This window comes from Heliconius melpomene, chromosome 2, assembly GCF_056956725.1.
Source record: "Heliconius melpomene rosina isolate 202511_hmr_F chromosome 2, ASM5695672v1, whole genome shotgun sequence".
NCBI lineage: Eukaryota > Metazoa > Arthropoda > Insecta > Lepidoptera > Nymphalidae > Heliconius > Heliconius melpomene.
This window is the reverse complement of record NC_140390.1, coordinates 5810811-5823285: the sequence shown is the minus strand read 5'-3', so window position 1 is coordinate 5823285 and position 12475 is coordinate 5810811. Positions and strand designations below refer to the sequence as shown.

The 12475-nt window shown below is 34.2% G+C and overlaps 1 protein-coding gene across 1 annotated transcript; it reads right to left on the bottom strand.

Moving 5' to 3' along the window:
* Positions 1–268: 268 nt before the first annotated feature.
* Positions 269–12158, bottom strand: LOC146540577 (apyrase-like). Its single transcript, XM_085200178.1, has 11 exons — positions 11978–12158; positions 9905–10127; positions 8745–8942; positions 6905–7035; positions 5220–5370; positions 4800–4926; positions 3201–3358; positions 2350–2428; positions 1685–1843; positions 949–1103; positions 269–505 (listed from the first exon to the last, which is right to left on the bottom strand). Exons 1-11 carry the CDS (start codon positions 12100–12102, stop codon positions 383–385), a joined length of 1629 nt encoding a protein of 542 aa, XP_085056304.1. The 5' UTR covers positions 12103–12158; the 3' UTR covers positions 269–382.
* Between the last annotated feature and the right edge of the window lie 317 nt (positions 12159–12475).

The window sequence follows — 12475 nt, the reverse complement described above, 5'->3', positions numbered from 1 at the left end:
TCTTAGTTAAGTATTAAAAAACCGGACAAGCGCGAGTCGGACTCGCCCACCTAGGGTTCCGTACAAAAATTGGAAGTATCGAGCTTTATTTGAAATTCAAGCTTAGCTTAGCCAGAGCCCTTTCACCTGGTATCTTACTTAAGCTAGCGGCTTTAATACCAAATTTTGCCACCGACAGACAGACGTACAGACAATAAAGCAATATTATAAGGGTTCCTTTTTTCCTTAAATCCTAAAAATAATTGAAAATAATAAAAAATGTCACATATCAGTAAATATAATTTTAATATTACAATAATAACAGCCTGTTACAAAAAATGCATAATATATTTAATATTAAAATCTACATAATATTATTATAAAAATTATATGTAGATAATTCTTATTCGTTAATCACTATTCTTCCATCTTTGGAGACGTTCAAAGGACTGTGCTTCCTTATATAATTCTCCACAACCGCCTGGTCGTGGCTTACCACTTTTACGTTCTTTTTGTTCTTGAACATCTGAAAATAGGCAAAATTTTATGCAAAAAAAGAAAAAAATATGTTATTCTCCATTCTTTGTTATGTCTTTTCTTTTCTTTGTTATATTCTTCTCTTTTTCTCTAATATATGAAGTTTTAAGAAAATATTTCTATATTAGCTTTAAGCAACCAGCAGGGCACAAAGGGCACAAAGTGTGACTGCAACGGGACAATTTGTGGGCTCGAATGAAATATTTCCATTTCTTTCGCTCTGGTGTCGAGGGCAAAGCGCGGCGTTTAGTTCCGCCACTCAACTTAACACTTAATTCCCTAATTGGGAACATATTTTTATGACACTTTCTCCGTTTCCTGCTTAAATTCGAGATATTGCGTAGCTGCGGAACTGAACTCCGCACTTTATCTCTAAAATACTACACAAAAATGCTATAAGTAAATATTAAACATATACAATAGGTTTCTTACCGAAAATCCATCTCCACCATCAGCTAAATAAGCTGGTACGATTACATGATAGTAGACCTCAGGGTCTACTGGAACATCAGATTTTTTGTTACCAACAAACACTGAGGTAACCCTTTGGCCTTCGGGTAGAGATATATTGTAGGTTACTTGAAGACCTGGAAGAAATTAATATAATTTATTACATTTGTTATATTTTAATTGAAAATTTATTTTTAATTTTAATTGAAAATTAAAATATAACTAATTGTTTCAGAAAAAAATAAAAAATAATCTTTAATTCCTATAGAAAAATATAATTATTACTATGAGAGAAACAACATTGTCTTTGAAAATTATCCTTATACTGGAAAATTAATTGGTGTTTAAATTACAATAATTAAATAAATTATTGTGAATTAAGCGCTAGAAGGCCTTCCTGGCCCAGTGACACAAACGTGCGACTATAAACGCGACGGTTGTGAGTTCTATTCCCGTTCGGGGAAGTAATATATTAAATATTATCATTTCATCGATTTGCTTACATAACGAGGCGAAGCGCGGCGTTAATTTCCACCAATCTACACGCAACACCTCGAGAATTTGGTGGAAAGTGTGGAATGGAAGTGTCTTGAGGATAACGGAGTATAACCACTAGGTTCTCAGGTTCCCTTTACCTACCCTGCTATATCCAAAATACAGTATCAACTAAATTAATAATTCCTAATAAACTGAAAAAGAAATAAGATGACACTCTCACCAGAAACTTGGAGCACATAAGGTCCCTTAAAAGGATTGTAGTCCCATGCACCCGACACGCTTCGCTCTAACGCCAGCAATATATCTTTGCCTTGCAATTCGAAATCTTCTATACGATCGTTGAACGGGAGTAGTTCGAATATAACACCTTTGGTTATTGCTGAAAATATATTTTCTTTTTCGTACAAAACTCTATGAATTTACAGAAAATTGAACATATATTTTTAGGTGTATATATATATATTTTTATATGGAAAATTTTAATTAGGTAGGTACTGTCGTAATCAACTCTAGGTAAATAATTAAAACATACTATACAATTATAAGGTATTTTATATGAAATAGGTACTGTAAAACCATATTTAGATTTAATAATTTATTTTATTAATCAGAATTGGGAACGGAGTGTCTAAACACTAGGTTACTTCTGCCTAGAGTAGGCGGGCTATAGCGTGAAGCTGATAAAATAAATTTTAGTTCTAGTCGATTTGTGTTTCTTTGGTAACGTAAGTTTTTAACTTAGACTATTAAAATGTTTACTATATAATTAACTGTAAAAAATATTTCATATAAGAATTTTAATTTTTGCAATTTCGATGAATTGAAAAATTTATGGCTTGAAAGAAGATAGAAGAATTTGAAGTGAAAAACCTATAAAATACTTACTTCCACTCGGTATACTAGATTTGATATTCCCACGTTGAATAAACGATATGTATTGAACGTCTGATTTCAAAGAATTTCCCTGAAATGCAAGAAAAATTGTTAGTAATATTATAATTATAATTATAATATATTTTTCATTATTAAATTTCATCTGTCGTAGAGCCGACGGCCGCTGGGGCAGACGTGTCTAAGAGTGGAGACCCCGTACAAAACGACCTCTGGGACGACCCCTGCTAGATGGGCCGATGACATAAGGAGGTTGGCGGGAAGCGGATGGGTCCGAAAAGCTGAGGATCGAGTGAAGAAAGGCCTATGTCCAACAGTGGACAAAAGATGGCTGTTGATGATGATGATGATGATGATGAATATATTTCAGTTCTAAAAATTTCGGGATTTTGTTATTTAAAGGACATTTTTTTTTAAATTTCAAAGGTTAAGAATTTTTTATAACTATTAGTTAACAATATTTATTATAGAGGCCATCGTATCGTAGGGGCAAAGGTGTGACTGTAACGCGACGGTCGTAGCTTCAATTACCATTCGGTGGAATTAATTATTATTCTTTATATTTTCATTCCTTCGCTCTGGCAACAAGGTAAAAGCCCGGCGATTAATTGTGCCACACAACACGCTACGCCTCGAAAAAAATGACGAAAAGCGGAGAACAGAGTGTCTAAACACTAGGTTCCCTCTGGCTATCCTACTAAATGCGGGACAATTGTAAATCGGTCGTTTCCACTCGAGGGAAACAATTATTTAATATCTTCACTCCGTCGCGTCGCTCTGGTTACAAGACAAAGCGCGGAGTTAAGTTACGGCTAAAATATTTAAAATAATACAATACTACTCACAAATTCAGTCATGCCGTCCACCAGCATATCCCCAAGGGCACATTCACCGAAGACGCAATCCTCGAAGCCCAGCGTGGTTTTGCTCTCACCTATCGCCACTTGTTCAGCTTTATGCACCATTTCGGCGTACGGTGCTAGACGAGATTTTATGTCTTCATCTATGGAAATGGTTAAATATTATGAAATGTTATCTTTTCTTTTTCTATGTTATCTTTTCTTTCTTTTTTTTTCAGTTTCACGCACATGGATATATATAGGCAAAAGGAACCTAGTTTTAAGATACTCTATCTATGTAAGTTGGGTGGTGGATAGAAATGAAAATAATTCATTTCATCGAATCGGATTCGAACCTACAATCGTTGTCTTCCTAATTTCTTTCTGTCTTCTTATTTCAACTATAATATTCTGGATGTGAAAGTTGAGGATGAGTGGATGTTTGTTCAACTTCAACAGCTAAGTGGATTTAAATGAATTATGACAGTAACACAGCTTATATATATCAAAATAATATATAGGCTATAATTTATGTTAATATTTCATATAATTTGGCAATAATATAACAACTCAAGCGAAGCCACGGGCGGGTCGCTAGTCAAGAGGTGAGTTTGAAGTGTATGAAAACGAGTATTTGGATTTATTTCAACAGGAGATAGAGTTAACGAAAATAACAAGCAATGTATTTTAACTCTTACGTATATATTTTCTTTTTTACAATTGTAAAAAGGCTAAGATTCTTAGAAAGTAGTGATAAATCACAATTTCTCCCTGTTAAACCAATCGGCTGTATGCGAAGAGCTGAAGATCGAGCTCAGTGACGTGCCATTGGAGAGGCCTATGTCCAGCAGTGGACGAGGACAGGCTGATGATGATGATGATGATGATGAAACCAATCGCATTTTTAAATGAAATAATAAATAACTATTTATAGTAATTATTATCTTACATTTACTGTGTAGGTCACTAAGATAATAACAGAATAATTGATTGCAAAGGTCATGAGTAGTTTTAAATGAGTTGAAACAATATACATATTTGCTTATACAGATATCACGAGATGCATTAGTGACGCAGTCGCCAGCTCGATTCCTATAGCAACGAAAATATCTAAAATATAAAAAATGCAGTAAGTTTTCTTTTTCGAGTATTTTTTAACACCGTTGAAGGGTTTTAGAAAAAAAACAACTAAGAAGAGCGTCGGACTGGTATAATAGTTTTGCACCTCTTGGATGTATGAGAACTGAGTACTTACACAGATTGGAGAATGGAAGCAAAATAAGTACGGTCACCCTACAGAAGACTGCTAGAGAACTGCTAGAATTCTAAAAGCTAATTTTTAAGGCGCTCATTACATAACTGAGGCCAGTCATAGCGCAGGGGCACCAACCTGTAACTGTAAACGCGACAGGTTGTGAGTTCAAATCCCAGTAGAAGAAATGAAATAAAGTCGTCAAACCGCGTCGTTGAGTTCCTCTAATCAACACGCAATGCCCTAGAATTCGGGGGAAAATGGGGAACGGAGTATCTTAACACCATCTAAGGTTCCATCTGCCTACTGCTGCTGGTGCGAAGTACAACATAAAGTTAAAAATGATCACACACCTTCAGGCAAAGATCTATCCAAGAAGATTGGCCCGCCCTCCCACTTCACGAAATCTCCTCGGTAATCAAAGAACACTGTGAGGCTTCCCATGTATTTTGTGAACGCTGATGCTTGAACTATGAGAACCTGTAATGCAATATTTGTCTTTATTATTTTTAATAATAAGGTTTTATTTAGAAATAAAACAATTTATAATTATATACAATATAAATTTAATAGTATATTAAAATTTCATGAAAAGATCAAATGCAACTGGATTAGAACCTATGACCCTGAACTTATACGCTTTTGGAACCTGCCATCTATATCTATCTATCTAAAATATGCTTTTACAGGAGCTTTGTTATACGAAGAATATTTAACATACAGAAGAAAATAACCAAAACGGTATTCTTCTCTATCCTTCCTTCACTACTCACCTTATGATTTTTATTAGAAGAAGTTTGAACTAAAACTGGATAAGGCCCTGCGACTTCTTCTCCACTCGGCGCTGGACCATTCCACAGAAGGGAGTGAGTGTGACCACCCACTATAATATCTACATATTTGCCGTAATCTCTAGCGAGTTCTCTAAAACAAACAAATATAAATTAAAATATGTCTATTGTATTTAGGCGACGGTTGTGAGTTCGATCCCCACTTGAGGAAGTGAAATATTTATTTCTTCGCTCTGGTGTTGAAGCAAAAGCGCGGCGTTGAGCTCTACCACTTAACACGTACAGCCTCCAGAATTCGGCAGAAATTGGGGAACGGAGTGTCTTAACATTAGGTTCCCTCTGCCTACCCTGCTGTGTGCGGGATACAGCGTGAAGCTGATTTTTTTTATGTCTATTGTATGTATATTAAATAATCAATTAATATAATACTTGAGGCCAGTCCTGGCAGAACAAAATGTGACTTAAAATAAATAAAATGTGAAAGGCTACAGGTTGCGGGTTCGATTCCCACTCGACGAAATGAAATATTTAATATAATTAATTTCTTCGCTCTGGTGTCGAAGCAAAACGTGGCGTTAGGTTCCGCAACTAAAACGCAATCCAGAATTCAATGGAAAGTGGGAAGTGTTTTAACACTAGGATATCTACCTATCTATACAGGATAAGCTACAAAAAACTCTCTATTGATAAAAAAAAGATATTATCTATACTATATACTATATATACTATAATATAATAAAGCGGAAGAATTTGTTTGTTTGTTTATTTGTTTGTTTGAACGCTAAGATCTCTGGATCTACTGGTCCGATTTACTATGTTTTTGTTTTGTATGAAAGCTGCATTCTTCAGAAGTGCTATAGGCTATATAATATTACATTACACATATAAACTTATATATTTTAAAGTACTTTCTAATTTGACATGCAATTTATTCTGCCATGTTAATAACAACCGTCGCGTCGCTACGCAACCGTTACCGCGACATTTTGATATTGATCCTTATGAAAATAAATATAATAGTCACTTTTGCAAATAAATATAATAGGCATTTTATCTAGATTGAAATTATAGTTTACTGTATAACATTCTAATAAATAATTAAGGAGATGTCACTGATTCGAAATGACCTAGCCTACGGGCGGCACAGTATGACCGACGCGAACGGGCAGATGACGTTGACGGTTTTAAAAATTTTCATACATTTTCGAACTATTGTTAATTTTTATGTAATTATTTGCTGCTTATAATTAATTTAAACTACACTTTGGTTCTCTTCTTATTTTATTTGATATAGCCCGCTAAAATTATCCTATTTAATAGAGAGAAATGTTTAGTTATTTCGTAGAGTCGATATCTATGTACGCACGGAATACTTTAGGTACTTTTCCTAATATTAAGAAATACCTATCCTTTAGTTACTTTTAATCCTTTTGTTGGTTCATTTCAATAACTCAGATATTTTTTTCTAAAAATATGTATCTACTTATTATTCTTTTTAATTATTTAGGCCTATATTTCCTTACTAATTCTAATGAAAATTGAAAATAATTTCATGAATATATTTAATGAATATTCTTATAGTTGAAGCAGGCGTAGCCGCGTCCGGGTCCACTAGTATCTAGATAAAAGAAACTAAATTCATACAAAACCAATCCAATAATACTCACTTGTCAACATCAAGGCCACAGTGGGACAGAACAATGATAATGTCCACACCTTTCTCGTTCAACAACTTGGCTTCCCTACGCAAGGCCTCGCGCGGATCAGTGAACTCTACGTTGCCAGCCGACGATAATATCTGAGGAAAATTTAAAAAGAAGAGTTTTAACTCTCTCTAATTAGCGATTACAGTATTTTTCGTTTTACCTTTTTAAACAATATGGTAATTTTTGTAGGAATTTTAGCTAGGTGCCTTTATAGTTTTCGATTTTGACTTTCAAAGTCAAATAATAACATGAGTTTTTCTTTGTCATGGAGTTATTTTTTGCTTCATCCTGTATATAGCAGCAGCAGGATAGGCAGAAGGAACCTAATAATAAGACACTCTATTCTCTACTTTGTGCCAAGTTTTCGAGACATTGCGTTGGCGGATGGTGGAACTCCGCGCTATGTCTGGTCACGAGAGCGAGGAAATGAAAATGTTTATTAATTCAATTACCCGGGTCCGAATCGACATCACAACCGTCGCTTCTATAGTCTCACGCTGTACCACTGCACTATGATAGTCTTTTTTCTTGGTTGAACTTTGAAAATTTTAGTTGCAATTTTTTCTTACACTTTAGAGCAGCATTTTTTGGTTAAATACTGTCTTATAAGTATTTCAACTGATTTGTATAGAATGGTACCTTGACGAAATTTATTAAAAACAATTGACGGCTGACCGCCTGACTGACTGCGATACTTTCCGTTTTCCAATACAAAGCTGATGGAGTAGAATGAATACTCGTATATTTCTTTATATGTCAACAGATATTCTTTTTATCAACCTCTGTTCCTTACAGAATAATTATCTTTTTTTACTTTTTTTTTTATCTTTTCTTCCTAGGCGTGTTACAGACCTTTCGTTTCAGGTTCACGCTGTTTCTCACATTATAGCACGGTAGGCAGAGGGAGCCTAGTGTTATGACACTCCGCTCCCCACTTTCCGCTGATTTCTGGAGGGACTACGTGTTGAGTTGTGAAACTAAAAGCCGCGCTTTACCTTGATACCAATGCGAAGAAATGAAAATAGTTAATTTCCTAGAGTGGAATGGAAACCTCCCATTTGTAAACAGCGTTGTATAAGAAGTCGCGTGGAAGGATAGCGTTTGACAAAACGTAGCAGTTATAGGTTCAATTCCCACTTGGGGATCATAAGCGGGGATTTAAGTTACTCTACGTTCTGATACTCAACTGTTAAATATCAACTAAATGGGTAGGTTCCCTCTGCCCTCCTTGCTATGTTTAAAAAAGGTGCGAAGCTGTATTTTCTATAATTCTTTTCAAATAATATTGACGTGTCAAAATGTGTATTATAATCACGTTTTTCATAAGATAAGATAAGAGGAGATCTCCATAGATTACCTAGGTAATGTTTTACAGTCGTGACGTTCTTTACGTTGTACCTATCATTTGAAGTGTTTAAGCGTGAAACAAACGTGATGTTGATATAATTATTTTATATCTTACGATTTAAAAAAAAATCCTAAAAATATTTTAAATAAGGGGCCGTCGTGGCGCAGAACGACGTGACTTGGTTATGAATTCGATTCCCACTCGAGAAAATGAAATATTTAATATTATCAATTCCTCCTTCTCGTAAAGAGGCAAAGCACGGCGTTGAGTTACGGCTCATCACGCAATGCCTCTAGAATTCGGCGAAAAGTGGGAAACGGAAATGTCTTAATGGGAATGAAGTGTTTAACACTAGGTTCTCAGGACCCTTCCAGCCTAGTGTTAAAATACTCCGTTCCCATTAAGATACTTTAGTTCTCCACATGACGCAACGCATAAAAGGAAATAATTCACCTTAGTATCAGTAGTAATTAGTCCAATTAGACCAATTCTCCTCTTATTTCGTTCTATAATAACATGAGGTCTGTATAGTCCATTTAATACGGGTTCCTTGGTGGTGTCCATGTTCGCGGCCAGCACTGGTGCTTTAAGAGCCCTGAGATATGGGGCCAAGCCTTGTGGGCCGTCGTCGAATTCATGGTTTCCAATTGCCTAAAAGTAAACAATAAGATGTGAAAAATACAAATAATAAAAATTGTAGGTAAGATCGTTTTCGTAAAAAAGAAATTATGGTACAAAGAATTTGAACCCATGCCTCTGACATAGGTAGCTATCCTGGTAGTATCAGTAATTATTTTTATAATAACTTTAGATAGGTTCATGTTAAATTATGTTCTTATTAAATATTGTATTATTTAGGAAATAATGGATATAAAAATATAGCTCAATTACTTTACACCTACTTATTTAGAAAAGGAATAAGAATTTGAACTACGCGAGATTCGAACCCGCACCTAAATGTATGCTTTCCTAAGTGTGAAATAACACTTCAAAAATGTTAAAAACACTTTATATTTATATATATATATATATATATATATGTACATATGTATAAGAAAACGATTTAACAATAAACTGTAAAGACCTATCACACATATCCGTCTGTAAAGTGCATAATAGCATTCATTATGTTGTTTAGCCGTTGGAAATTTTATAACGTGAGAACGTGACATGCCATTATCCTTAAAGGATTATTTTATTTACACCCGACACGTATCTCTTAAAAAAATCAGCTTCACGCTGTATCCCGCATACAGCGGGGTAGGCAGAGGGAACCTAGTTTTAAGACACTCCGTTCCTCACTGTTCACGATTTGCGTTCACGAAGCGGTGCCGGAGCGAAGAAATGGAAATATTAACCAATAATAATACATTCCCTCGCGTGGGGATCGAACCCACTACCATCACAAACATGCAATGCCTCCAGAATTCGGCGGAAGTGGGGAACGGAAGTGGTTTAATGAGAACGGAGTGTCTTAACAATAGGTTCCTTTGTCTACCCTGCTTTGTTTGGCTAAAAAAAAATTAAAAAATAAATAAATATAAGAAGATAATATTTTGCCATACCATACACTATTGTAATTTTTCACTATTGTTTTAAAAATTTTCACTTACATGAGCGTCATGCGGTAACAAATTCATAAATTCTTGTGTAACGTTCCACTTGAGGAGGCTGTACCAATATGTGCCTTGGAAGCTGTCGCCAGCATTCAAGAGTACGGAGTGCGGCTTTTCTTTCCTCAAATCCTCAATTTTCTTAAAGAGCCGAGGAAAACCGCCAAGACAGGAACCATTGTTGAACCTACATGTTGGAGATGCTACCGATGTTTCTTCGAACCTGTTTTAAATATAGTTGAGAAGTTGTGAGTATCAAAATGGAACCAGGGTGTTTTAACACTAGGTTCCCAGGTTACCTCTCCTCACCCTGTGTGAAGCTTAATGCTTGTATTCCAAAGAATATTATAATACCACAGTAAATATTTTATACCATCACTAAAACTGACAGGTTGTTTAATTATCTCTAAATATTTAATATGAACTTACATTTATTACATTTGGTAAGTACATATTTATATCTAATTAAATAAAAAGAAATAATTCACATTTTCAAAAACTTTAAACTTCAATATTTATTTTGCTTTAACGTTAATATTTATGTTGTTTTACCTAAGCAAACTATCAAGAGATTATTGGCAAATATTTATTATATTATATTATACTAGTGGGCGCGCGCAGCTTCGCCCGCTTATTTGCACCCCTAGGTATGAATTCTAAGAAACCACGAAACACATGTTCAATGAAATATTTTTAAGAGCCTGTATTTAAATTTTTATAAAAATCGGTGGCGATTTAAAGATTTTTCCATACAAACTTTCAACCCCTTATTGGCACTCTAGGGGGTAAATTCTAAAAAACCGTGAAACACGTGTTCAATCAAATGCTTTTAAAAATCTAAATTTAAAATTTTATGAAAATCGGTGCCAATTTAAATTTTTTTTCCATACAAACTTACAACCCCTATTTCACCCTTTTAGGGTTAAAATTTTTTTAAAATCCCTTCTTAGTGGATGTCCAGATTATGAAAGTAAACATCTGTCCAAATTTCACGTTTCTACCATCAGCGGTTACGGCTGTGCGTGCGTCTTACCTCAGTCAGTCAGGACAAGTCCTTTTATACATATAGATTACTTCATTTATCTATATTACTTTTAGAGGAAATTTTTCAAATTTAGAGATGTAGAGTTCGGCCACTCTTCCTCTACTCTTTATACTAATCTCTCACTATCAACAAATTTAAAAAATATGATTGGGTGTATTTTGTATTAAGCATTTATTAAATAAATTATTATAAATAATAATTCATTCCCGCGAATGGGGATCGAACCCACAACCATCGCGTTACAGTCGCCCTGCGCCATAACGGCCTCAAATAAAATAAGTTAATATCTTTGATTCCATTATAGTATAAGTAAATCACTTATTAAATAAAAAAGATCTATGACGGAAAAGAGAGCGGTAAGAGAGATAGGGAGATCTCGGTTGATCTTCGAAAACACAGAATCAAAGATATTGGAGGAAGGTCACGTAAAATGAGATGAGATGAGAACCCTCCGAAGGGCATGTATGAAGAGGTTGATGACAGTGGACGAGGCGAAAGAGGTATGTAGAGACCGCAGCGTTTGGCTCTCCGTTCTCTCTGACTAACCCGCTAGGGATAAAGCGTGAAGCTATGTATATATGTATTTATTAAATAAATATCTATATTTAATAAGACTCGCTTTATAGCAGACATTGAAAGTAGACTTGCTTGTAGTAGCTGTACCAAGGTCACAAATGTTTATTGATGTTTAACCTATAGGCTAGTTTTAATTATTATAAGAATTCTTATCATATTATTCTATAATTTGATAGTTTTAAGTAAATTATTATCATATAATATGATATTAATTATTAATACTGATAATATCTTTCTTTTATAACATTGTAGAGCATATTATAGAGTCATGTTATTGTTATTGGAATTATGTCAAATGAATGTTAAATGTTATAGCAAAATAAGCAATCTGGTATAATATCTTAATTAAATCATAATCAAAAATTATTTAAAGAGAGATATTTTTTGTTTTTTTATATTTATATATAATATAGAAATTATTATACAAAATTTACAAAAAAAATAATACTTACCTAGCATGAAAATCATTATAGTGTATAATATCCAATTCATATAATCCTTCGAATGGTAGAGCAAAAGTCAACACAAAACCCACTATGAAATTTAATAATAAAATATTTAAAGCTATTGTATTCATTTTGACACTACGTGTTCATAGTTCGACGTCCGCACAAACACTGACAAGAAAACATTGATAAAGTCAGATTTTATGAATAAAAATAAAACAGCTTATATACTTTTTGAATAATAACGAAATATTAATATAAATTTATTATTTGACGATGACGACGACTTAAAGAATATGTAGAGAGAAACTAGTGTTAGAACACTCCGTCCTCTACATTTGAGTCCAATGACTATAGACATCAGAGGTCAGTGGTTGAACCACGTGTAACCACGACACCCGGTTGTAGATTCGATTCCCAATCGATAAAAATAAATATTTAATATTTTCATTTTTCGCTCTGGTGTCTAGGTAAAGTGCGGCTTTGAGTTACGCCATTCAACAC

Bases quoted from the DNA above. Each gene is read 5' to 3' on its own strand.
- LOC146540577 (XM_085200178.1), bottom strand. From the start codon at position 12,102: ATGAATACAATAGCTTTAAATATTTTATTATTAAATTTCATAGTGGGT. The intron at 4,927-5,219 runs GTGAGTAGTGAA...ATTGCATTACAG, and splicing joins CTTCTAATAAAAATCATAAG to GTTCTCATAGTTCAAGCATC. The intron at 506-948 runs GTAAGAAACCTA...GCCTATTTTCAG, and splicing joins ATGGTGGAGATGGATTTTCG to ATGTTCAAGAACAAAAAGAA.